Source organism: Carettochelys insculpta, chromosome 4 (assembly GCF_033958435.1).
Source record: "Carettochelys insculpta isolate YL-2023 chromosome 4, ASM3395843v1, whole genome shotgun sequence".
NCBI classification, from domain to species: Eukaryota; Metazoa; Chordata; order Testudines; family Carettochelyidae; genus Carettochelys; species Carettochelys insculpta.
Window position 1 is genome coordinate 77,494,079 of NC_134140.1, and position 26,714 is coordinate 77,520,792.

Here is a 26,714-nt window from a genome sequence, read left to right on the forward strand (position 1 = left end):
CTGCGTCCGCGCCAGCCCCACGGAGCAGCAAGGGGCCCGCAAGAACAGCCCCGCGTTACCTCGGCTGGACAGCGAGCACAGAGGGAGCGGCATTCTGCCTGCCCGGCCGGCCCTCGAAGACGGGGCGGCCTCCCCTCGGGGACTGGAACGGGGCCGCCCGCTGCCTCGGTCCCTGCGAACCCTCCGCCCGCTCCGCACACCCTGCTGTGCCGCTAACGCCCGAGCTCCCCGGGCCGCCCGCCTCTACTCCGCCCCCCAACCCTAGTGCGCCTGCGCTTCAGTCAGCCTACCGGCCGGGAACCCGAACCACGCAAGGCTGGGCGGGACTACAGCTCCCGGAATGCCCCGCGTGGGGCGGGGCGACGGCCAGCTCCATTGGCAAAGCGATGCTCTACGTCAGGGAATGGCGCAGGCCGCAAGGAATTGTCCTACAATTAAACGAAAGCCCCGGGGCGCGAACAGCTGCGGCTGCACGTGGCGTCCGTAGCCGCTATAGCAAACACTTTGACGGACCCTAGCTGTAGCCAGAGCCACGGAACTGTCTGAATCCGGCACGCACTGCGGCTCCCCGCATGCACTGGTCCAACCCCTGTGCCTGGGAAAATGCCGCACTTGATGCTGGGAGCAGTAGTTCCCGTGGCGCTGCACTGTATGGCGGGATATTTGCGGAGCACTTTACCGAGCTCCGCTGCACCTTGGCTCGGATCCCGCCAGCAGAGTTGAAGGTGGCGCGGTCACTGCCGAGAGGGCGGGGATACGCTCTCACGGATCACCGGCACCACCGTGGGGAGCGGCGCACGTAGGGTTTAGCTCCGCCCCTCAGGGTGGCGCTAGCGAGGTTCGCGCGCGCGCTGCGAAGCCGGTTGGTCGGCGGGGACGGTTGGTGGCCGCTGAGAGCCTGAGGCGGGGAGCATGGCCGAGGCGCGGCCGGTGCTTCAGGCGCAGGGCGACTCCGCCGGCGCTGCCGAGCCTTCCAGGAGCTCGAGCGTCAGCGACCCGCGGGAGCTGCTGGAGGAGGTGGAGATGCAGATCGATGATGTGAGTCTGCCCCGGGCGGCTGCGCTGCTCTGCACTCGGCCGGGCGGGGGCGTCCGGTCCCGCAGCGCTTGGTGGCCCCCTTCGGTCAGTTGACCCCGGGCCCGGCGGCTGACCCGGCTGGCGTGAGAGCTCCGGGTCTGCCCGGGACACCGCTGTAAGCCGCCGCCAGTAGTGGAGGGGCTCCTCGGGGCCTGTGTGACCCCCTTTCCGAGCGGTCTGTAGTCTTGGGCAGAGCACGGAGAAGCCCCCAGCCCAGTAACTGGCTACCCAGGAGCATGAGACAAACCCCAGACCGGCTGTGTCCCCGGATCTCTGAACGCCCCGGGCTGCGCTCTGGGTGTGAAGCGCCTTTCTAGGGGTTGCTGTGAAGGCCACAACAACTCCAACTGGGGTTCCAGGGGGAGCAGGGTAAGTTGGTGAAGGATTCGTGGAGGTCCGGCAGTGTTTGGTACCCACGGTGGTGTGAGATGCTTGAAGTGTCCTAGTGTCGGATTGCAAGAAGCTGGGAGTGGGCAACGGGGCTGATCACTCCGCTCAGTGTTTGTTATCTTCTCTCCCTTTGAAGTAACTGGCACTGACCATTGTTGCCAGACAGGCTGTGGGGCTAGAGGGTCCATTGACCTAATCAAGCATGGTTATTCTTATGTTTTTACTGCAGGCAGCATTCTCACTAATGAAGATCCTGGAAGCAACATCAGCTGTGTCAGCCCAGGTAGAAGAGCTTGCATCTAAATGTTCAGAAAATGCCCGATTTCTTAAAACATGGCGGGATCTTCTGAAGGAAGGGTATGACTCTCTGATGAAACCCAGTGATTGAGGTTGCACAAGCATGCATGGGAGGAAACCTCAAGAGTTTACCTGGGCAAGCTGAAGCTGTACCATCCCACATCATTTTTACTTTGCTGCCCTTGCAGTGCTAGAACTTGACTCTCGCCTATAATGAATTAAGAACTGTCTGTATAAATGAACACTTTAACAACTGATTGTGCTTTTTTGTTAAAAAAATGTTTGATGACATAACAGGGTATTTCATCAACTATCCCCCTTCAAGAAAATGTTTTGTGTACAAGCTGTTGCTGGGATAAAATACCTGTTGATACTTTTGGCACTCATGAACACCCTTCAGAATTCACTGATAATAGAATAGTCTGTTTTAATGTGACTTGGCAATAGGGAACAAATTTTGATTTTTAAACTGTCTATTTCCTTGTAGTTCTGTTGATTAAAGTTTTCTATATAGGTTCATATTTACTTGCTAATTAGAGTAATTTACACTTGAGTACAGTATCTGAACACGGTGAGATATGACACCTCTTTAATTGTCCTGTTTAAATCAAGAATTATCCACTGTTGGAACTTTGTAATCCCTTGCAGAGAGCTCTGTTTTTCTTATTCCCCTTCTCCTATAGGCATGTATACAAGCTTGTCACTGACCAAATGTCTTTTTTTTTAATCTTGATAATGAAGCAAGACTACCTGTGCAACTTTCTGCCCTCGCTTAGACCTATACAAACTCCATTCTTACTCTGCCGTTTAACAGGGGATTAATGTAGATACAACTGAGTCAAGAACTTAGTCTCCTATTTTAAGACTATAGTCAAGCTCCTTCCCTACAATGACAATCACCTTAGTCATTTTTTCAATACATTATTGCACTTTCACATATTGATCACTGCCAACCCTTCTATGCCTGTTTTTACTAAACTGTATTTAGGGTGCCTTATTGTATGCTTAGCTCATATTTTTCTTATGATAAAAACTCAGCTGTATTTTGTATTAAAAGTCTTTAATTGCTATTTGAAGTATACATTTCAGTTTCAAAAACCACTATGCTAATTCTCCACATCTTTGAGACAATATACTAGAACTTTTTTGCATTTCTTCCCATTTAAGTGACTAGTAGGTTTGTGAGTCAAATCCTACAATCTGACATACCATTGTAAACAGGGATCTATCATCTAAAACATTTCTAATTTGTAGTAAATATCTGGATCATACCAGAAACATATGAAAAAGCAGAAACATAGCTTGCCAACTAACTTATGGAAAATGTAGTGGTTTGCCATGATTGTGCCATAATTCATTACTATTTCAAGTCCCCCTTCCCCTGCCCACAACAATATGTAATCTGTTTTGTTTATATGAAGAATAAAAGCCATTAGAACAAATATTGAACAGATAATTGTGATTGGTTTTTTTCATTATTAGTTGTTTTTTATTTTTTCTTACAACCTTTTTTATATGCTGACAGATGGGAGAAAGTAGTACCTGTTCTCTTACTGTTTCGAAGTTATTTAGCTAATCAATGTGATGCTTTCAAAATAGAGTAAAGATAAAATTAATGTTACAGGCATTCTGCCTTGTACAGAGTAACAAGTGAGGATCAATGTAAAATTCAATATGGTGTGCTTACTGTTTTCATCAAAGGGAAAACAATCAGTTTGATCATCAGGTAAATATTTATTCTAAATAATCAATATATACAGTAGTGGAAACAATACATATCTGTATTTGACTCTAACATAACCAAAAGTTTTGTAAACAGTAAAGTCACTTACTTTCTTGTGTCTTTTAAGAAGTTGAGTGCAAACATTAAAAACATCTTTTTTTGCATTTTTTTTTTTGAAAAAAGCTTCAAAGTGTAAATGCAGAAGAGCATTTTTACTGGCTGTGTCATCCTGGGGACTCAGCAGGCCTCAAGCCATTTACTGAAAGTCTCTTTATCCAGTACCCCTTTCTTTCATAATATCAGAAAGTGTCTTTTAAAAAGAATCTGACATATGGATGAATCTGCTTCATTGCTCCATTTGGAATCCCCAAAAATGCAGCTCAACATTGTACTTTTTTTAAAGTATTCATAAGTCGGAACCATTTTAATTGGTGTCCGGTACCCCATGCCTGATCGGAGTAATTCCTCAGAAAAATACTGCAGTTGACTTAAGTCTAGGAAAAAGCATAGCCATTCAAAGTTAAATTTTATATTGCTAGTATACTGGTGGCCTAACACTAGAGTACATTTGAATTACATTTTAGAATTTAGAAAGATACAAAGTGACAGTTGTAACATTTGTGACTGCTCAGCCACAAAATAAAAAATAAAATTTGCCAATAGTGGAATTTTTATTAGCATAAATATTTTTGTCTTATGGCTATTACTCCATAAGGCTCTTCAGAAATGTACATACCATTAAGTTCACAATCTGTTGTCTTTATCTGAAATGTCTTCATGGCCGTCACTGGCATGAATCAATGCTATAGCCTTTTCCTCTTTTCTTACTGCTATAAAACAATGAGTCCACATCTGAAGATGACTGCAAATTTTTCTGTGACTATTCAAAGCATATTTATAGGTATGAATTCAGTCTTGTGGAGTGTGTAGTTATTGATGTTTCAGAGGAGTCTGTATAAATAGCAGGCTTCGTTAACTCCTGTGTAATCTCTTGCATTGGCCACATCTCTACCCAGATAAAGGATGGGCCATACATTTTCTGACTGCTTTTGCTTCCTTTGGATCTTCTTTGTTTGTAGTTATACCAAACTCGATGAATCATCTCTTTGAAAGGTCTTGTGGTTAGAGTATAGAGGAGAGGATTCAATGCACTATTTATGGGCAGTATAAAAATCACCACCCAGGAAGTAATAGTACCTTGAGGGGGAAAAAAATATATTCAAAAGTGTATGTGCTCAATAACATTGTATTGGTATATAGTACTTTGCATTAAAAACAGTGTATACATATTCATCTTCACTGTGGCCTTTGAGGTAATTATTCCATTTTACTCTTAGGGTATCAAAGGTGGAAAGTTTGAAGGGACTTTCCCAAGCTTGCCCAGCATGTCAGTGGTGAAGATGGGGTGTGAATTCTGAATTTCATGACTTGGCTTTGTTCTTTCAAACATCACTGTGACTACTTCCAACAATACTTATAGAATTACATTTTCTTAGGTACTTGAGTGGAGACTTGCATATCTTAAACGCATTTTCAGAACAAGTTTCATTTGCCTACTGGTGGTGTGGGACATTTGCTATGCATGTATTGGTGTCAGGCATTGGATATTTGACTACATCTTTCAAAAGGTAACTCTGGCACACACTTGCTGAACCCACTTTTCTGAAAGGCAGGTATTTCTCACTAGGCCTCTCCTTTGACAGGTATTTATAACTAAAATTGATAGAGTTGTAATTTCTGAGCGTACTGTTGTTGGTGGCATCCTTTATGCTAAACATGTATTTTTTGTGATATGGTATAAAAGCCCTAAGTAAAAAGATAAGTCACTCTTTAAAGCTTTTGTGCTTGTAGAAAAACTCCGCCAGGAAGCCTCTATGAGTTCTGTGCCAGTCCCAAGCCTAAGCCTGGATGAAGGAGGAGGGTTGGTCAGATGTGTGTCAATGCACTGACTGTCAAACAACAGCATGAATGAAATCTGATGCCACTACAACTAAATGATAAAAGATGCTGGCTTGGACGTTGCTCAGATAAACAAGGTCCATGATACCAATCGAGCAATCGAGGCTGGGTCAATAAGTTGGCTACCAAAAGAAAATTGCAACTAACATATGCTATCCCTTGGAACATGGAACGTCCAAACACTGAGCAATTGGAAAATTAGAGCTGCTTCAGAAGGAGATGGAGAGATACTGATGCGATATACTTGGACTGGCAGAGATGTGTTGGACGGCATCAGGAGAGAGATGTGGTTGTGCAGTCATTTGGTCAGGAAATGAAACAAAGCATGAAGCAGGAGTTGGATTCCTTCTTAGCAAAAGAGCTAGAAGAGCTTTATTAGGATACAAATCGGTGAGTATAAGAGTGATGGTAGTGAGATTTGAAGCAAAACCATTCAGTGTCTCAGTCATTCAGGTATATGTACCCACGTTGGACAGCACAGAGGAAGAGATTGGGCTATTCTATAAAGACTTGACAAAGATGGTGGAGGAGAAACCAAAGAAAGATGTCTTGATCATTGGAGGAGATTGGAATGCAAAGGTTGGAACAGATAGTGAAGGTGGGGGAAAGTCATGGGAAGGCTTGGATATGGAGAAAGAAATGAATGAGGTGAGAAACTACTGGACTTTGTTGCAAAGCATAAGATGGTGATCTGCAACACAAGGTTCCAACAAAAGTACTGTAGGAAGTGGATGTGGCGATTGAATGATGGGAAGTCCAAGAATATGATGGATATGATTTTGATAAGAAGAAAATGGATTGCATCAGTACAGAAGTGCCATACTTTCCAAGGAGTGGATATAAATTCAGACCACAGTTTAGTGATCGCAGACATCAAGATAAAACTCAAAAGAAAATGTAAGACACAGTTTAAGAAAAGAGGAGATGTAGCAAGGCTATGTGAGGAAGAAACAGGGAATGCATACAGAGCAACAGTCAAAGAGAAGATTAAGAATATCGCCACAGAGAAGGACCTAGATAAGAGAGTTGCCGGGATAGCCATTGGTATAGAAGAGGCAGTTGAGCAGACTGTTCCAGAAGAAGAAAAGAACAATAAGAAGTAGATTACCCAGGAGAAACTGAAGTTGGTTCAAGAGAAGAGAGCATTAAAGATCAGAAGAGATGTTTCTGAGATGGCAGAACAGCAATATAGGGTGAAATGCAATGAGGTAAGCAAAGCACCCAGAAAGGATAAGGAAGAAATGGTTAGAAGAGCAATGTGAAGATATAGAGAGGTATTACGGAGCATGTAAGACTAGGGAGGTGTATAAGACAATTAGGCATATTTAATAGGAAATGGGAACTGAAGCAGATGGCTATCGAAGATGAGAACAAAGAAGTGTTCATGAACAAGGTGAAGATTGTGCAGCAATGGATGAGATATTGCACCAATCTATACAAAGCACAGTTGGATTCTAGCGTCTCAGAGGGACTGTTGAAGAACTGAAAGAGAGATCTCCACTGAGCATCGAGAGCGAGACCGATATTTCGAAGGAGGAAGTAGAAAAAGCAGTGAAACGACTGAACAACAAGAGCCCTGGAAATGATAAGATCATGGGAGAGATGATCAAATACAGCGGAGAAAGCATGATTCAGGAAATACACTGACTATGTAATATAGCATGGAAAGAAGGCAAGGCGCCTAAGGAATGGACAAGATCTGTGCTAGTGACAATACCCAAGAAAGGAAGTACATTGAAGTGCAAGAACTACGGAATGATTGCCTTAACGAGTCATCTAGGCAAGGTGCTGATGATGATACTGACTGAGAGACTAAGATCACAGATAGAAGAACATATAGCAGATGAGCAAAAAAGGTTCAGAAAAGATAGAAGTACCATACAGCAGATATTGGCACTAAGACTGATAGCAGAAAAAGCTTGATGAAAGGACAAGAATGTATACACTTGTTTCGTCAATTTTCAAAAGGCATTTGACAGTATAGATCAGAAAGTTACTTGGGCGGTGTTGGATAGACTGTTACGATTGTTGAAGGATGTCAGTGACAATGCGGAGGCAGCAGTGAGAACATGCAGGGAGTTAGGAAGTGGGTTTAAAACAAGTAGAGGTATGAGACAAGGAGATCCAATATCGCCAAATATCTTCATTGCACATCTGGAGAGAGCAATGGACAAGACCAAGGAAGAGGTAGAAGGGGTATCTGTGTACAGGAAAAGAAGTAACAACTTGAGCTTTGCAGATGATATAGTTGTCATTGAGGAAGATGAGGAGAAGCTAGCAAAAATGGTGCAGGTGTTAAACGAAGAAGGGAAGCAGTACAGACTGATTATGAACATTGATAAAATAAAAACAATGGTATTTGGAGATAAGGAAATAGGAAGGAAGATTGGTATCAATGGTATTGAACTAGAAAATGCAGAGAAGTTCACATATCTGGGGAGCAACATAACGTATGATCTAGACTGTAAGAAGGAAATAGCGACTAGAATAGCGAAAGCAAGAACGACTTTGAAGGCAATGGATAAGATCTGGAAAAGCAAAGCAATTAACTTAAGAACGAAGCTGAGTGTCTTGAAAATGTATGTTTTCAGCAGCATGTTGTATGGATGTGAGACATGGGTGATAACGAAATATTTGAAGAGAAGAATATTGGCATTTGAAAGGAGTTGTTATAAAAAGATTCTGAGAACAGGATGGGTGCAGAAGGTCACCAATGAGGAATCATATAGAAAGATACAGCCAAAAGAGAACCTGCTGCCGAAGATTATAAAACGGAAACTACCACTATTTGGGCATTTTTGCAGAATGAATGATGAACGAAAAATCAAGACCCTGGTACACGGCATAATGGACGATTCGAATAGGGAAGGCAGACCCCACAGAGAATAGATAGATGATATAGTAGATTGGTGCAGAGCTAGTCTACATAAGATAAGCCACTCTGCACTGGACAGGGAAAGAGGGAAGGAAGTAGTGAGAGAGGCATCAGACACCAACGGGCACTGAGCCCACGGTTATTGATGATGATGATGCTTGTAGAATGTTTAAGGGAAAAAATTTAAATATTTAACATCTTGGGTGCTGTTGCCTGAGCCTCTTATAGTTTTGGTGTGACAGTAGGCAGAGGACATGAGTTCAAACATTCCAAGGCCAGAAGAGCCCATTGTGGTAATTTAATCTGGCTTTCTGGATAACACAGGCCATAAAGCTTTCTTAAATTCTAGAGCAGTGTTTCTCAATCAGGGGTACGTGTATCCTTGTGGGTAAACTGAGGTCTTCCAGTGGGTGTATCAACTAATCTAGATATTTGTCTAATTGTACAATAGGCTACTTAAAAACACTAATAAAGTCAGTACAATCTAAAAGGTCATTCAGACAATGACTTGTTTCTACTGCTTCATGTCTTATGCTGATTTAAATGTAAGTACAATGCTTGTAATTTATTTATTTGAAAATAAGATGATAGAAATTCAGAAAGTTTTCAGTAATAGTCTTCGGTGTTAGTTTTCCATGTTTTTGTTAGTAAGTAGTTTTTAAGTGAGGTGTAACTTGGTGGTAAGTAAAATAAATCTGGCTCCTGAAAAGGGTACAGTAATCTGGAAAGGTTGAATGGCACTTATTTCAAGACCTCTGATTACTTTAGGACCATGTTTCTTAACCCGTGGTATGCGTACTCTTAGGGATATGTGAGAGAAGTCGGCGGGGGGATTTATAATTTTTTTCTTTTTTTCTGAAAAGGAGTACTTTATATATTTAAAAAAAAAAAAGGTTGAGAAACACTGTCCTAGAGCATGCAGTTTAGTAAAACATCCAATCTTGCTTTTAAAAGTGCTACTCATGGTGACCCTTTGTAATTAAACAATAGAACAATTTACTGCTTTTCAGGGATTTCTTTTGTTTGTAATTATGTCAATATTATTTTCAAGTATCGATGACGGTATGGTCATATCTTTTATTGGACCACCTTTCAGTAAGCTGTGTCTGAACTGTGCGGAACTGCTGAGGAAGCCTTTCCTGACATTTGGGTTGGTCACAGGGTTCAAATATTAGAAAAAGCCCCTCTGGTGAGACATTCCTTATGAAGACTATATTAAAAACACATGTTCATGGATTGCGGGATTGTATGTAATATTCCTGGGAGAAAGCATGTGTAATGTAAACCCTGGAAAGTTTTGTGAGTTTCAAAAATCTTAAACAGTATATCTTCCCCTTCCCTTATGATGCACAAGCACAGACTTTTGAAGCTTTGACCTGAAGAAGGGACATTTGTCTGCTGATTTTGTTACAGGAGGACAAGATCAGTGGCCCATACCGTAAAAAGAGTGACTTTCAGAATCATGGATGTTCTGGTTCTGAGGAGGATATTTTGTGATTTTTTTATTTAGAAATGAAACAACCTACCTGGTATTTCTACTTGAAGTAAAGAAAGCAATTTCAAAATAAAAATGGGAATCCAGCATAATGCATCAGTAAAAACAATGAAAAAAAAGCGTTTAGCCAGGGTCATCTCTTTTTTAATATGATTCCGGATTTCAGTTGCTGTGATGGCTGTTTGGTGAACGCTGTAAAACATACTTCCGTAGGAAAACACAATGATGATAAAAGCGGCCAAGTTTACACCTGTTCAAGAAGGAATATTTTCAGACACGAATGGTTATTTCCATGCATGAAGCTTACTGGTGAGTTGGAGACGGTATAGGGCAATTAGCAAAGGAGAATCCTGTATACAAACTTACTAGGACATGGATGGCTAACCCACAGCTCTTGAGCCACATATGGCTCTTTGATCAATGAACTGTGTGCTCCTGCTTGGAGCTGTGTGCCAGGACTGCTTACCGTCGCTCTGCGCAAATGCTCCAGCGCCTGGAGGGAGGAGCAGGTGGCAGCTTTGGCGAGTCCCAGGCATAATGGGCATTGGGTTAGAGCAGTGGGGAGGGCTGGGGGTGCCTGGCTGTGCGGGAGGGAAAAGGGCTTGGTTTAGAATGGGTGGAGGGGAGCTGGACATGCCTGGCACTGGAAGACGGGTGGGGATTGGGTTACAGTGAGGGGCTGGGAGTGCCTGACTTTGGAGAAGGGGGAGGGCTTTGAGCCACATATTATATTTACTTTCATCTATTTAGATAAGGTATAGCTATATATATGGACATATAATATGCAGTAGACTCCTAACTTACACAATTTTGACTTACACATTCTTTGTAATAATGCAAGTCAAAATTATGAGTGGTGGGGAGCTGGGAACCAGCTGGCAGCCTGGGTCCCAGCTCCCCTCTGCTTCTGGGAGCTGGGAAACTGACCAGCAGCACTGGTCAGTTTCCTGGTTCCTGGGAGTGGTGGGGAGTCAGGAATCGGGCAGCAGCCTGGCTCTGGAAAGTGGTGGTGAGCTGGGAACAAGGCGGCATCCCGGCTCGGGCCACTCCTGGGACCCAGGAAACTGACCAGTGCTGCAGTTTTCCAGCTTCTGCAAGCGGAGGGGACCTAGGAGCCAGATTGACACATGGTTCCCAGCTCTCCTCCACTTGAAAATGACCAGTGCAGCAGGGCTGCTCAGTTTCCTGGTTCTTGCAAGCGGAGAGGAGCCAGGAGCCAAGCGCAGCCAGGACTGGGGGACCCTAAGGTGGCAGGGTCTACTGTATGGCTATATCTGTAGATAGATACATAAATAGTACGTGGCTCTTTGCACTTTATCCACAGCTATTTTGGCTCATAATCTCTAACCGGTTAGCCACCCCTCTACTATTACAACTGGAATTTAGACAGGTGCGTAGAACTTGAGTCAGACTTTCTCCAGGACATTGGGGTTGGTGGCCCCACTTAAAGCATATCTATTGATTAATGCTAAAAAGTGAACATTTGCCATGTAAACTATTTAGTAGTTCTGATGGGGTTGCATTTAATATTATTTTGTTTCTCTGACACCCACCTTCCCAAATACATATACTACCCTTAATCCCTCTAGGATCTTAAAACCACAAATGGATTTTTAGCTTACATAGGGCGGGATGGTCCTGTATTGGGGATGCCGAAAAGGCCAATTGTCCCATATTTGCACCCCCACCACCCCAGCCTCAGGAAAGCAGGGGGAGTGTTGGTAGCTGTTGTTTTCCCCAGGGCTCTGAGGGATGCTAGCAGCCGTGGCTTTTCTGGGTCTCTGTGAGATTGCCAGTGGCTGCCACTTTCCCAGGGATTGCTGGTGGCTGCCACTTTCCTGGGCTCCCGGGGAGCACCGGTGGCTGCCACCTCCTTTCTGGCTCCACGGGGCTTGGAAGAGCTGCCCCTACCTGCCATATTTCCCCTGTCCCATATTTGGGACAGGGAAGATGTGGTTGCCCTGTGCTTACAGCATCCCGCTCAGGTCGTATTTCACAGTGGATCCATTTTCAAACATGAGTAAATAAGGTGTTCAAATGTAATTCTTGGGTCATTTTACTTAACTGCAAAGGTGAACATCTGTATGATAATTAGAGCATGGAAATTTGGATTTGGGCATCTTAGTGAGGTTGCCATGTTTGTTTGAAAATTGGGTTCCTGCAGTAGCTCCAGCCAGAATATTTAAAGGAAGAGACATACTCACCTAAGAAAATAACAACAGAATAAATCTGGCTTGCTGTATTTTCTGCCTGTTCGGAATGAAGAGGGAAACAGACTCCATTGGTACCATAGTAGTTTCTGAAAAGTTCCTTGTGGGTCAGTGGAATAAAAGCAATCACAAATCCTATGAGCCAGATGAGAATCAGAATGGAAATTGTCCTGCATTTTCCTGGCTTCAAACACCTAAAAGGGTAAACTATGCAGATGCACTTTTCCAAAGTCAAGTAAGTCAACAGTAAAACTGACACTTCGGTGGACAGAATGGCCAATGATCCCACCAATTGGCAGTAGATGCTGTCCATCCACAACTGAGCATGCTTGTTGTATTCTCCACGATATTTAAGGTCAGAGGCTCCAATCACAAATAAATATATTCCCATCAGAAAGTCAGCACCTGTTTAAAAAAAAACATAAGCATTTAAGAACACAATTTACATGGATAAATGACATTATGGGGATTATTTATCTGAATTGTCCTTTATTTTACAATTTATATGCTAATAATGTACTTGAAGTTCCTCCAATAACTATAATTAAGCATGCAAAATTCTCATTTCTAATGGTTTTCAGTGACTACCACCATCTTATGGAAATATCCAACATTTGGACTGACATATTTTCATTCCGGCTCTCTTTCCTTAAGGTGATTTTTTAAGTTAATAAGAAAAAATGCTTTGAAGCATGAAAGAAAATAATACACATATATCTCTACAAAAATACCTTTTGCACTTTTTTATGAATAGTTATAGTCCCACAGTGGCTAGAACACTCACATTTGATGTGTAAAGAGTTGAGATTGAATAAAATGTTTTGGCTAGGGCTATAAACATTTGGTTTTAATTTGACCAAGCTATCATTCTATGAAAATCACATGATTGGCATGCACAGTACTGATTTTGCAGAACATCCAGCTAAGATTGAAAAGATCGCAAAGCAGGGCACATGCCACGTGTGGCTAGCTAAATTAGCTCCACAGTGAAAAATAAATTATTTTGGGGAGGTTCCTATGCACTTTTCAAAGTGGGCAGCAGCAAGTGCCTTGCTGAGCCGCCTTAGCCATTGTCAGGAATAGACGTGCAAAGAAAGGTAATTTTGTTTTGTGAAGGAGTTCAATATTTTGAAATTTGGTTTAATTCTGATCTGGAACAAAAACCAAAAAGCCTTGGAATTCGCAATTTCAGGCTATGGCTGATGACCTGAAGCTGTGGACTGTTGAATCCGTGAAGTCCCTGGCTCAGGGACAGTCCATCTAGCTGGCTGCCTTAGAGCCACAGCCTCTACAGAAAGCCATAGGCTATGTTTACACTGCAGCGCTCCTTCAAAAGAAGTTCTTCTGGCAGATCTTTTCTGAAAAAACTTCTTTTGAAAGAGTGCATTCACACACAAAAAAGCGTATTAAAAAAATCAATCTGGTCTTTCAATAGGGTCCACACAGCCCCCACTGTTCCAAAAGAACTAACTAGGGATTGAAAAATCCAGCACCATGGGGTGTCCCCTTTAGGGAAAAAAAGGGCCCCTGGGGTACTAATACATGCTTGTTTCCAAAAGAATCTTTTGCAGAAAGGCTTTGTTCCTCATCTGAGAGAGGAAGAGGGCTGGCAGAAAAAGTGCCACTTTCTTCTGGTTTAGTATCAAAAGAATTTGTGTGTGGACACTCTGTTGGATTTTTTGAAGGAGCCCCAGCTTTTTTTTTTAAAAATCTCGTGGGTGTAGACATAGCCATAGAGTCCCTGACTCCAGGGCAGTGTGTATGAGTGGCTGCCCCAGAATTCTGGAACCTGGAAGCTCTGGAGTCTCCAGCTTACATGTAGTCTCTGGTTCAAGAACAGGCTGCCTGACAGGCTACCCAAGCATGATGATTCTGGGAACTGGTGCTGGTAGGAAGGGTTCCAGGAGAACTCTCCCCTGCTTTCTGTGAGGATTTTGTCAAAATCAAACAGCTTCTGCAGAAGTTCGATTTTGACAAGTCAGCATTTTCTAGGGGAGAATTTCTGACCAGATCTAGTCAACAGAAACCCTCTGTTGCAGGTCTCCTTGGGTGCATTGGTGGGGGACAGTATGCCAAACCAAATGCTCAAAATGCATGAGTCAGACCACCTCCTTCCCAGACCATGAAATTGATTTAAAAATCCCAAGGGTTGTGCAAGGGGCTTAATACTACATTTGGGATTCTTTTTATTTGCCATCTAATTTTTACTTCAGTTTTCCATCTTTTCACTACAACCATGAGTGTTAGAAACTCTTTTGTAAAATGACAGTTGAGGTTCCCATGCAGTCTCTTTTTTATTCAGTAATTGGGGCTTTAAGGAAATGAGTAAATACCATGAGGCATGCAAGAAAGTTGTAAAAGATGATAATGTAGGAGGTGACAGGTTGCTCTCCTATTAACATCCTTGGTGGGGGGTTCCTGGCTTGTTTAGGCAATAGTTCCAGTATTTTGACAAACCAAAGGGCATTTAGAAATGATGCCATCTGGTTTTACATACCATTGAAAGAGGGCCAGTGTAGACGCTCTGCAGGCCACTCTTTTGAAAGAGTAGTCTTCCATGGTGCCGGCCAGCTGGCATGTGGAGACACATCCGCCAGCACAAATGGGGCTTTATGAACTGCACATCCGGCCATGTTTAAAGATGTAGTGACCCAGAAATTCCATAGCAGGAAGCTGAGAGCGTTCTGGCTGCAACAACTGCTTGAGCCTGTAGCAGAACGCCCTCCTGGTGATGACAGAGGCACATGAGGCACTCAGTGGCCCCATGGCCAGCTCTCCTGACCCCCTTGCCCCCCAGGACCTCCCCTCCAACCCACTAGAGGGGTCCCTGGAGGGCAGCCAAGGGTCAAAAGAGAGGACCTCCTCCTGGAGTGAGGGGGAGATTAAAGACCTGTTGGGGCTGTTGTGGGAGGAGGAGGTGCTTTTCCACACCAGTGGCTAGTGCTGGAATGCCACAGCCTTCGTCTGGCTGTCGGCAGGCCTGAAGACCCGGGGTCACCCCTGCTGCTTGGCTGCCAGGTCAGGTCTAAAGATAAGGAACTGCACCAGGCATATACCTGGGCCAGGGATGCGGCTGGCTGCTTGAGTGCAGTGCCCACTGGCTGCCCCCACTACAAGGCGCTCAACTGGCTGTTGGGACCAAGGGACACTGCCAAGCCAGAGGCCATGGTGGGTATGGCAGCAGCCAAGGCAGAGGCCCAGCTGGTACTGGGTGACTAGGCAGGATCCATGGCCAGGAGCTGGAGACATCCTCAGATAAGGAGGGAGCCCTGGTCTTCGAGAACCCCTCTGGCTCCTCAAGCTGGGACCCATCCAACCAGGACACTCCTGAAGTCCTCGAGGCACCCACAGGTAGGTGAGCGGTGACTCAGACACCCCGGGCCGGGGGTTGAGCCACCAGGTAATGCTGGCAGTGGGATCCCAACACAATCTGGCTGGCTGCGGTCCTGGAGCCACGGAGTGGCTCATGCATGGCACTCCGCACCTCCTGCTGTGGATAGCATCACAACCCACAAGATCAGGGAGAGGGATCGGGAGTGGCATGGACCGCACCCCAGCATGTGGCCCACCCATACGGGGACTCCCAAGTCACAGAATCCTCCACAGGCAGTCCAAGTGGGCTGGTCACAGGTGGTGGAAGGCAAGGTTCCTGGGGCCAGATCACGGGGCTGATGGGTTGCCCCTATCCCCCTTTTATCTCCACAGCACCACTTCTCAAGGCCAGATGAGCCCCGTCCAGGGCTAGGGGTGCCTCTCCCCAAATGCTGAGGGGGCTGGGCCTTCGGGATACCCACCACCCATGAGGGTCCATGCCCAGAGGCCATGCCACCACAGCCACAGGGGGGACAAGGAGGAGTCCACTGCACAGACAGGGGCCATCCGGGAGCAGACCGTCATGCTCTGGCAGTGGCTGAAGCTAGAGGAGGTGGACATAGGGTGCCAGCATGAGGCCTGGGGCGCAATCGCCGGGGCCCTATCGGCCCTCACCCAGGCTGTCATCCAGCGCCTACACCCACCACCTCCCATGCCACCTCCCCTGCTGCTTCCCATGCTGCCTCCCCCGACACTTCCCATGCCTCCTCCCATGCAACCTCCCGCCCTGCCAGTATCCTTGCTGCCCCCAGCCTCGCTGCCCTGCTTCCACCTGGTGTCCCTCCAGCTGCCCTGCTGGAGCTTACACAGCTGCTCCTGGCCAGGGTGGGCCATGCTGCGCCAGCTCCCCGCATGCCTATTGCCTGTGCTGCTGAGGCTGCAGCCACAGCACCCCCACCATGGCCCTATCTCCTCGTGGTCCCAGCCCTGTTGGGCCCCTGGACCCTGGGGTGGTGGGGCATTCCACAGCCATCATGGGTCACAGCCCCCCCACCACCACAGAAGACTAATCTCCCCTCCAGGTTCCAGTGCCCCCACCCCTCCTCTAGGTTCAGGTGCCCCCCGCCAGGTTCAAGTGTCCCCACCTCCTCCCACGCACTCTACATAATTCCCCCCATTTGTGGTGTTGTTCCCAGACAGTTCATTTTTAGAGTAACAAGTTTATTTTCAAACACCCCCATGTCCCATGTGATAGGTGGGGGAGGGGCGATGGGTCTATGTGAGGGGCAGTGGTGAGGGGCACACATACGGGGGCAGTAGTGGGGCATGTGTGGGGGGGGGTCATGGTGGAGGGTGTCTGGAGGAGGGTCCTTGGGACACCTTGGCAAAGGCTGCCCTGAGGGCCTCCCTCACCTGCACCCTGTCCCAGTTCTCCTGATGGCATGGGGTGGCTGCTCATATGTAGCCACAGTCTTGCAGTCCATCCCTACACAAAGTGCTCATGCTTACTCTCCACAATATTGTGGAGAGCACAGCATGCACCCACCACTGCAGGTGTGTTCCTCAGGCTGACCTCCAGCCTTGTGAGGAGGCAGCAGAAGCGCCCCCTCAGCCAGCCAAAGGCCTGCTCCACCGTGTCCTGGGCTGGGTTCAGGCACGTGTTAAACCACTCCTGGATAGGGTCAGTTTGTCCCGTGTAGGGATGCATGAGCCATGGGTGCAAGGGATATACAGCATTGGCCACAATGCACGAGGGGAAGGTGGTGTCCCCAATGTGGAGGTCCCATGGTGGGGACATAGGTCCCCTGCTGCAGTCTGGGGTCCAGCCAGAAGTTATGGAAGATCTGGGCATCATGGGCCTGCCTGGACCATCCCATGCAAATGTCCAGCAAGTGGCCCTGGGCATCCATGAGGGCCTGGAGCACCAGAGTGGTACCTTTTTCCATTGACATATCACCACATGCTGTGGTCCGAGGTCCTGATGGGGATATGGGCCAGCAAATCCCTTCATGTCGGTGTCGAGGTCCCCAGCGTGGATGATTCTCCACAGGAGGATGGCACTGATCGCTTGGATGACCTGCATGGGATGGAGGCCATGCGCACTGTGAGTGCATGTCGGAGTGCCCCAGAGCTCCCTTTCCCCAGCCCATGCCTCCCAAGGCCCCTCCCCTGTCCTCTCTTGGGCCCCTCCTGGGCACCTGACTCCCATCCCTGATGGTTCCCTTGCCTCGGAGCCCCTGTCCGCCCCGGTGTGGGTGTATGACCTGAGCGTCACTTACCTCCAGTAGGATGGCCCCAATGGTGGCCTTGCTCACACCGAACTGGTGGCTAGCTTCCATGTCGTCATTGCCACTCTTTTATCCAGAGGGAGCATGGGCCTCATCCACCTGTCCTGGTGCTGAAGGGCAGGAGCCAGCCAGTGGCATGGCTCCAGGAATGTCTCCTTCCTAATTCAGAGATTCTGGAGCTATCGCTTGTTGTCCTGCTCCTGCATCCTCACTCAGTCTCACAACTTGGTGTTGGTGGGGTAGTGCCACCAGCGGTGGATGAAATGCTGGATGGAGTACAGATGGTGCCCTGTGGGGAGAACCTACAGGAAAGCAGAGGAGGGAGGGCGTTGGCTTCCAAAGGAGGTGGGAGGTGGCAAGGCCAATCACGGCCAGAAGTCTGACCACATTGTCGATGGTGTCCCCATTGGGGAGCTGGATGAGATCCATGGGGGTCTGTGGGATCCTGGTGTAGCTCCAGGCACAAGGTCTGTGATTCTGTGTCCGGCAGAGCAGCCCTCAGCATGTGCAGGCTGGGGTTGTTTGGGAGGGGCCGTTTAAGGAAGCGGATGGTTGCAGGGCCCAGACGGGCTTGTCTGCCATGCAACTCCTGTGTGTGGCATTTCCTGGCTTGCTTTTTCGAAAGAGCTGCCATGGCAGTGTGGATGCTCCCTTTCAAAAGAGTGCCTCGCCCTTTTGAAAGAACGGATCAGGGGGGTCCACTTTGGGGTGCATGTGTGCTCTTTCGAAGCCCAGTCTGTCCAAAGGTGCCTTCCAGAAGCTTGCCTTTCAAAAGCGTGCTGTAGCAAAGACATGGCCAATATGTGTAAAATTGAATTGTGATTATTATGCAAATTGGATGGTTTTGACCAGAAATCCTGCCGGCATGCACCAATTACTATATGTTCATAATTGTACTGACATTGGGGTAATGATCCTTCAAAAATTTGGGGCTCATTCCTTCTTCTACTGAAGAGAGCAAGTTGGCACTCAGTAGCTGTGTCTGCACTTGCCTGTCATCTTTGGTGCTAATCCATTCACTATAGCAACTTAAAGGTAGACTCCAACAACCTTTGTACTGTGTGTAGTATCTTAATTATATTGGCAGAACTTTCTGTGGGGGAGGGAGAGCTCAGTGGTTTGAGCATTGGCTTGCTAAAACCAGCATTGTGAGTTCAGTCTTTGAGAAGGCCATTTGGGGGACTGGAACAAGTAGATTAATAAAGAAATCTGTCAGGGATGGTGCTTGGTCTGGCCAAGAGGGCAGGGGACTGGACTCAATGACCTCCCAAGGTCCCTTCCAGCTCTAAGAGATGTGTAACTTTCCATGTCTTATGATTTAGCACTGTGGGTGTTTCATTGCTGTATAATAAAATTTACAGGTAGGCATACTAAAACAGATTTTTGTATTTGTTTGATACCTTTTTCCCATGGGAATACTCACAGCAGAGAGACATGATTGACATGGCATGGAGCTTGTTCTCAGATCTGATGTAAGGCCGCATACAGATAACAAAGATATTTCCAAAGCAAGTGACAGCAGAAACAACCCAAACAAATACTTTCTGTACAATGCTAGCTAAGAGATTCTCAAAGGATGAAATCCCATCTGTATTTGGCTTACAGCTGCGCACATGAGGGGCATAGCCACAATACTGGAATTTCTTAAAATATCTGGTTGAGGAAAAAGAAAACAAGAAAAATGTTTCACTTTGATTGTCAAACTGATGTGTCTTAGGATATATGTCCACAAAAATGCATCAATTCATTCATAAATTTCAAGGCTAGAAGAGACCATTGTGATCATCTAGTCTGACTTCCTGTATAATGCAGGGCACAGACCTTCCCTGAAATAATTTCTAAAGCACGTTAGTTAGAAAAACATCCAATCTTTATTCACAAATTGTGAGTGACAGACTCCACCACTACCCGAGGCAAATTGTTCCAGTGATTAATTATTCTCACTGTTAAAAATCTAAGCCTTATATCCAGTGTGATTTGGAATTAAACTTCAAGTTATATAAACCCTGTTAGGGTATGAACTGATTAGTTAATATCCAGTATCTAAGTGTGTGTGCTAAATATTAGGAATAACAGTAATTTAAACAGTAATTATTTTAATTGAATCCATAATGTACACTATAAACAGAGAGGATTGTGACAGTCTGCAGAGACACATGCTGGTTCCCAGTAAGCACCTCCTCCACTTGCAGTTGTTTACTTGGTCCTGTGAAAGCATACATAAATGTCTGCAGGAAAGCGAGAAGAGGAAGAGTGCCTGAGTTGGGGGGAGGGGGGTTGGCCTTTGTTTTACTCATGACAATTTGTTTTGATTTATGCTGGTAAATGTTTGAAACATTCTTGCTGACTGTGGTTGTAGTTCTTCATCAGCTTAAAGTGATCAGGTACATTTTGAGAATTTCAGAACCATTATTAAAATTTGCCTGTGTCAGAATGCATTGTTCATTTACTAGCACACCTAAACTGGTGCTATCACTATCTCTTTAGAGCTGCGTCTACACGTGCACGCTACTTCGAAGTAGCGGCACCAACTTCGACATTAGGCGGCGAGACGTCGAAGTCGCTAACCTCATGAGGAGATAGGAATAGCGCCCTACTTCGACGTTCAACGTCGAAGTAGGGACCGTGTAGACGATCCGCGTCCCGTAACGTCGAAATTGCTGGGTGCTCCATGGCGGCCATCAGCTGGGGGGTTGAGAGATGCTCTCTCTCCAGCCCCTGCGGGGCTCTATGGTCACCGTGGGCAGCAGCCCTTAGCCCAGGGCTTCTGGCTGCTTCTGCGGCAGCTGGGGATCTATGCTGCAGGCACAGGGTCTGCAACCAGTTGTCAGCTCTGTGGATCTTGTGTTGTTTAGTGCAACTGTGTCTGGGAGGGGCCCTTTAAGGGAGCGGCTTGCTGTTGAGTCCGCCCTGTGACCCTGTCTGCAGCTGTGCCTGGCATCCCTATTTCGATGTGTGCTACTTTGACGTGTAGACGTTCCCTCGCTGCGCCTATTTCGATGTTGGGCTGAGCAACGTTGAAGTTGAACATCGACGTTGCCGGCCCTGGAGGACGTGTAGACGTTATTCATCGAAATAGACTATTTCGATGTCGAAACATCGAAATAAGCTATTTCGATGTTGGCTGCACGTGTAGACGTAGCCTAGATCATGCATACACCAATAGCCAAGCGAGATAGAATCAATATATCTCTACCCAAAGAACTGAATTTTGCTGTGTAGGAGATTTAATAATTACAACTTTATCGGCTGCGTCTACACGTGCCGGCTACTTCGAAGTAGCGGCGCCAACTTCAAAATAGTGCCCGTCACGGCTACACGTGTTGGGCGCTATTTCGAAGTTAACATCGACGTAAGGTGGTGAGACGTCGAAGTCGCTATCCCCATCAGGAGATGGGAATAGCGCCCTACTTCATCTTTCAACGTCGAAGTAGGGAACGTGTAGTTGTTGCGCGTCCCGCAACATTGAAATAGCGGGGTCCGCCATTGCGGCCATCAGCTGAGGGGTTGAGAGACGCTCTCTCCAGCCCCTGAGCTCGATGGTCGCCACGTGCAGCGGCCCCTTAAAGCTCCCCGCCCCCTGCCTTCATGTGCAGGAAGCTGAGAGAGCGTGCAGGCAGCAGCATTGCCACACGGCTAGCCTGCACGCTCTCCTGCAGCCAGAAAAATACCCCTGCACTGCGATGGCTGCCCCCCAGCCCCCTAAGCGCCCCCAGGGCACCCCCCCCAAGGGGATCCAGGCCTCGCAGGCTGGCAGCCAGGCAGGGAAGCAGCAGCGGGGCCCCTCCTGGACGGAGGCTGAGCTTTGGGACCTGCTGGGGCTCTGGAGTGAGGAGGAGGTGCTCCAGGTAATGGGGAGCAAAAGGCGGAACGCGGATGCATTCGCTTAGCTGGCCGAGGGCCTGGCCACCCGGGGTCACCCTGCCCGCACTCCGGATCATGTACGCAGTAAAGTGAAGGAGCTGCGGCAGGGTTACGCCCGGGCCTGGGATGCGGCCAGCTGATCTGGGGCCACCCCCGTCACTTGCCCCTTTTACGGGGAGCTCAGGGCCATCCTGGGCCCCCGGCAAACCTCCTCCCCTCCGGCCACTCTTGATACCTCGGCCGACGAGCCCCAGCAGGCCCCGGGGGCGGAGTCCGCCCCGGAGGCAAGCCCTGCACCCCGGGGGCCCTCCCAGGCGCCCACCCCCGGGGTACCGGAGGAGGAGAAGGAGGAGGGGGAGTCCTCCTCCAGTGACGCCGGGCTCCGGATCGCCATCCCATCCCGGAGCTCCAGCAGGGCGTCCGCCCACCGGGTGTCCCCCGACCGTGGGAGTGGACCATCAGGTATGTAACCCCCCGGTGCACACCCCCAGGGTTGAGGGGCAGGGGTAATAGATATGACCAGGGCCCTCCACATGCCCAGATGACCATGGACCCAAGGACAGCAGTGGCATGTCCCTCGGAAGAGTGCATCAGCCTCTGCCCCCCAGCACGACAGTGCCATGCCCCATCCCCGGGGCTGGGGGGAGCAGAACCTCTAGGGTCCCCTGGGGGGAGGGGGTGGGACACCCATCAGCAGCAGCAGCAGCATCTCCTGGGGATGGGGATGGGGAACCAGCAGCAGAGGGGTGGGGGGACAAGGTCCACGGCTCGGGGCCCACACTAATGGCTGTCTCCACTCTTCTTCCCCCCCCGTGTTCCGCAGCTGCACCATCGGAAGGACTGGAGAGCGCCGGCGAGGTGTCAGTGGTCCCAGACAGCGCACCGGGGCCATCACTCCAGGCCAGCCCCTCGGCGGAGGACCGACCAGCCCCACGGCGGGGATGACAGCGGACCCAGCACCACCACCCGACGGCGACGAACCCCCAGCTGCTGGCCATCCATGGTCGGCAGCTGGAGGTCGCCGAGCAGCAGCTGCGGGTGGAGGAGCGCCGCCTCCAACTACAGGAGCGGGCGCTGGCCTGGCACCAGGAGGCATGGGGGGCCTTTATGTGGACATTCGACCGTATCGCGGACTACCTGGCCCCCCATGCTGCGCCGGCCGCCGCTGTGCCCGCCCTGCCTGCTCCACCCGCTGCTCCACCCACTGCGCCATCCGCCATCGCACCACCACCCGCCGCCGAGGGCCCTTCCGCCGAGGGGGACCTGGGGCCAGCTGACACCCGCTGGCCATATCTACCGGTCCGCCCGGCCCCCAGCCAGCCCCGGCCAGGGCTGAGGCCGAGGTGTGGGTCGCGGCCGTCCACTCCCAGTGCTGGACATTAGGGGGTGTGGGGCCCAGGACGTGGCTCCCCCTCCCCCTTTGTATATATTCCCTTCAGTTTAATGTTGTTTTGTAAATAGTTTCTATATTAGACCCCTGTTGTTATGCTGATCCCTGCCCCCCCATGTACATAGTTCTCCCCTTTCTTGTCTTCCCCTTTCATCTTATCTTATTTATAATACATATATATAATTTTGATTTTGCCTGTAAATAGTTAGTCATGATAATAATAATAAGAGTTCTACAGATATTTGAGTTGACGAACAAATGTCTGCTTTTATTTACAAGAAAAGTTGGGGGGTGTGCTCTTGGGTGCTCTGTGGTGTGAGCGTAGGGGCAGGGAGTGTTGTGGAGGATGGGGGGGTGCTGTGAGGGGGTCTGCCTGCATTCACCCCATGGCCTCGTCAAACTGGGCCCGCAGGGCCTCCTGGACCCGGGTCCCTTCGGGGTCCACCTGGCGACTGGGGACAGTGGGTGGCTGCACATCGGCCCTGCCAGCCTCCACAGCCCAGCCCTGAAAGAAGGCCACCCCCTTGCTCTCCACCAGGTTGTGAAGGGCACTGCACGTGCCCACAATCTGGGGGATGTTGGTTGGGCCCGCATCAAGGCAGGTGAGGAGACACCTCCAGCGCCCTTTGAGGCGGCCAAATGTGCGCTCCACCACCTGGCGCGCATGGTTCAGGCACATGTTGAAGCGCTCCTGGCTGGCTGACAGGTGGCCCGTGTACGGGTGCATGAGCCAGGGCCTGAGGGGGTATGCCGCATCTCCGATGACGCAGAGGGGCGTGGTGGTGTCCCCGACAGGGATCTCCCGCTGGGGGATGTAGGTCCCCGCCTCCAGCCGGCAGCACAGGCCTGAGTTCCGGAATACCTGGGCGTCGTGGGTGCTGCCAGGCCAGCCCACATAAATGTCCAAGAAATGGCCCCGGCTGTCCACCAAGGCCTGGAGGACCACAGAATGGTAGCCCTTCCTGTTTAAGTAGCATCCTCCACTGTGCTCCGGGGTGCGGATGGGGATGTGGGTCCCATCCAGAGCCCTGCAGCAACTGGGGAAGCCCAGGGTGGCAAAGCCCGCGATGGCGGCATCCGGGCCCCCAAGCCTCACGAGCCTGTGGAGGAGCAGGGCGTTGATGGCGCGGACGACCTGCAGGGGAAACACATGGGAGAGCACCAATGAGGGGTGTGCAGGGTGTGTGTGGCCCTCCCCTGCCAGGGCCCCCCTCCCCTGCCAGGGCTGCCTCCCCCTCCACCCGTGGGTCCTCTTACCTCCATGAGGACAGCCCCGACGGTGGCCTTGCCGACGCCAAACTGCTGGCCCACGGATTGGTAGCTGTCTGGAGTGGCCAGCTTCCAGACAGCGATGCCGACCCGTTTCTCCACAGTGAGGGCACACTGCATGAAGGTGTCCTGGTGCCTCAGTGCGGGGGTGAGTCACTGGCATAGCTCCAGAAATGTCTGCCAGCTCATGCGAAAGGTCTGGAGCCAGCAGTCATCGTCCCACTCTCCGAGCACCAGCCGCTCCCACCAGTCGGTGCTGGTGGGGTAGCTCCACAGCCGGCGGCGTATGAGGTGGGGGGGGGCGGCGGGGTGCTGCAGGGTTGGGGGTTGCGTCCTCCTCCCCTGCGGGTGGCTCCTCCTCTGTGTCAAGGAGGTGCTCAGCTGCCTCCTGCATGGCATGGAGCAGGGCGAGCACTGCTCCTACAGGGGCGGCTGTGTGGACCTCTGGCTGCTGCTGCTGCTGCTGCTGCTGCTGGGGGTCCATGACTGCGTTGCTCGAGGTGTGCGTGCCTATGGCTCTGCCAACCGCGTGCTGTGCAGGCTGCATGTGTCTGGGAGGGGCCCTTTAAGGGAGCGGCTAGCTGTTGCCCCGGCAGCGCTAGTCTGTCCTGTGACCCTGTCTGCAGCTGTTCCTGGCACCCTTATTTCAATGTGTACTACTTTGGCATGTAGACATTCCCTCGCAGCGCCTATTTCAATGTGGTGCTGCCCAACGTCGACGTTGAACGTTGACGGCACCAGCCCTGGAGGATGTGTAGACGTTGTTCATTGAAATAGCCTATTTCGATGTAGCATGCATGTGTAGACGTAGCCATCATGATGTTAAACAACTTCAAAACAAAATCCTACCTATCACTCTTTCTCTTCATGATACTCTCATCTTACCTGACATCAACTGGTTTTTCAACTACTCACCATCCACAGAGAGAGAGAGAGAGACAGACAGTAAATGCGAGTTCTCATACATTTCTGTTTTAAACATTATGTATTGTGTCAAGTTAAAAAATCAGACACAAAGAGGAAAACTGACATAATCTACTTACATGTGGGAGAGATTTGTAAGTGGTCTGAACATCCTCCTTTGGATATTTGTAATTTCAATGCCCTCCAGGCCACTATAACCAATATACTCACAATCAAAAAAAGCAACATGAAATCAGTGATAGAAAACAGCAAGCTGATTGGGGATAAAATTGTATAATTTTGCTTATGTGAAACTGTAGGTGAAAGAGAATTGCATCTAGTCCCTTCTTAGCTTTGAAACTTCTGCAGTAGAAAATCAAAATCAAAATAAAAAGTGAAATAAAATAAATTGCAGTTAACTCTAATGACCTCATTGTCTTAGAAGCATAAGGAACTTTTTTTCAATGCTCTCAGGAGTGCTACATATAATTATCGATTTGCCCTTCCATAGTACTGTTCTACTGATGTTCTTCCAATTTCTCAGGAAGAATAACAGTTTGTTTTAATAATAATATTTTACATTTATATTGTGCCTTTCATCACAGAGGATCCAAAGCATTTCACTAGCTATAGTAACCACCAATGGAATTCACCCCATGACTGGAATATAGTACAAAGATCGAGGAAAATCAAAAAATCATAGAAATGTAGAACTGTCAGGCTACAGCTACACTACAGGGTTATTTTGAAATAAGATATTTTGAAATGCCTATTTCAAAATAACACAAATACAGACAAAGGCTGTGGCTACCCTACCCCTCCCTTTCAGAAAGGGCATGTAAATTATGGCTATCTGAAAATGCAAATGAAGCATTGATATCACAGAATCATAGGGCTGGAAGGGACTTCAGGAGGTCATCTAGTCCAGGCTCCTGCTTCAAGCAGGATCATCCCCCACTAAGTCATCCCAGACAGAACCTTGTCAAGCCGGGACTTAAAAACTTCGAGGGATGGAGAATCCACCACCTCTCTAGGCAACACATTCCAATGCTTCACCGTCCTCCTGGTGAAGCAGTTTTCCCTAATATCTAACCTCCACCTCTCCCTTTTTAACGTCAGACCATTAGTCCTTGTTCTGTCACCTGACATCACTGAGAACAGTTTCTCACCCTCCTCTTTAGTGCTCCCCTTCAGGAAGTTGAAGGCAGCTATTAAATCACCCCTAAGTCTTCTCTTCTGTAAACTAAACAAGCCCAAATCCCTCAGCCTGTCCTCATAGGTCTTGTGCTCCAGACCCTTAATCATTTTTGTTGCCCTCCGCTGAACCTGCTCCAGCAAATCCATGTCCTTTTTATACTGGGGGACCCACAACTGGACACAATATTCAATATGTGACCTCACCAGTGCTGAATAGAGGGGAATAACTACTTCTCTAGAGCTGCTTGAAATGCTCCTCCTAATGCACCCTACTGTGCCGTTAGCCTTGGCTACAAGGGCACACTGTTTACTCATATTCAGCCTTTCATCCACCATAACTCCTAGGTCCCTTTCCATCATACTGCTGCTGAGCCAGTCGGTCCCCAGCCTGTAACAATGCTTGAGATTCTTCCGCCCCAGGTGCAGGACTCTACACTTCTCCTTGTTGAACCGCATCAGATTTCT

General features: G+C 48.5%; 3 protein-coding genes across 4 annotated transcripts in view; 1 reads left to right on the forward strand and 2 right to left on the reverse strand.

Moving 5' to 3' along the window:
* Positions 1–243, reverse strand: part of ETFDH (electron transfer flavoprotein dehydrogenase) — a 38,673-nt gene extending 38,430 nt beyond the window's left edge. For both annotated transcript variants that reach the window (XM_074993124.1, XM_074993123.1), the window contains exon 1: positions 60–243. In XM_074993124.1, coding sequence (XP_074849225.1) covers positions 60–93 — 34 coding nt within the window. In that variant the 5' untranslated portion in view covers positions 94–243. The remainder of the gene's footprint in view (positions 1–59) is intronic.
* Positions 244–509: 266 nt separating this feature from the next.
* On the forward strand, positions 510–3,206 carry C4H4orf46 (chromosome 4 C4orf46 homolog). The gene is made up of 2 exons (XM_074991880.1): positions 510–1,038; positions 1,697–3,206. Exons 1-2 carry the CDS (start codon positions 913–915, stop codon positions 1,853–1,855), a joined length of 285 nt encoding a protein of 94 aa, XP_074847981.1. The 5' UTR covers positions 510–912; the 3' UTR covers positions 1,856–3,206.
* Positions 3,207–3,600: 394 nt separating this feature from the next.
* Positions 3,601–26,714, reverse strand: part of RXFP1 (relaxin family peptide receptor 1) — a 152,342-nt gene continuing 129,228 nt past the window's right edge. Inside the window, exons 14-18 of the mRNA XM_074991881.1 lie at positions 25,193–25,264; positions 19,050–19,279; positions 12,021–12,431; positions 9,848–10,066; positions 3,601–4,684 (exon numbers count right to left, since the gene is read on the reverse strand). Coding sequence (XP_074847982.1) covers positions 4,383–4,684; positions 9,848–10,066; positions 12,021–12,431; positions 19,050–19,279; positions 25,193–25,264 — 1,234 coding nt within the window. The 3' untranslated portion in view covers positions 3,601–4,382. The remainder of the gene's footprint in view (positions 4,685–9,847; positions 10,067–12,020; positions 12,432–19,049; positions 19,280–25,192; positions 25,265–26,714) is intronic.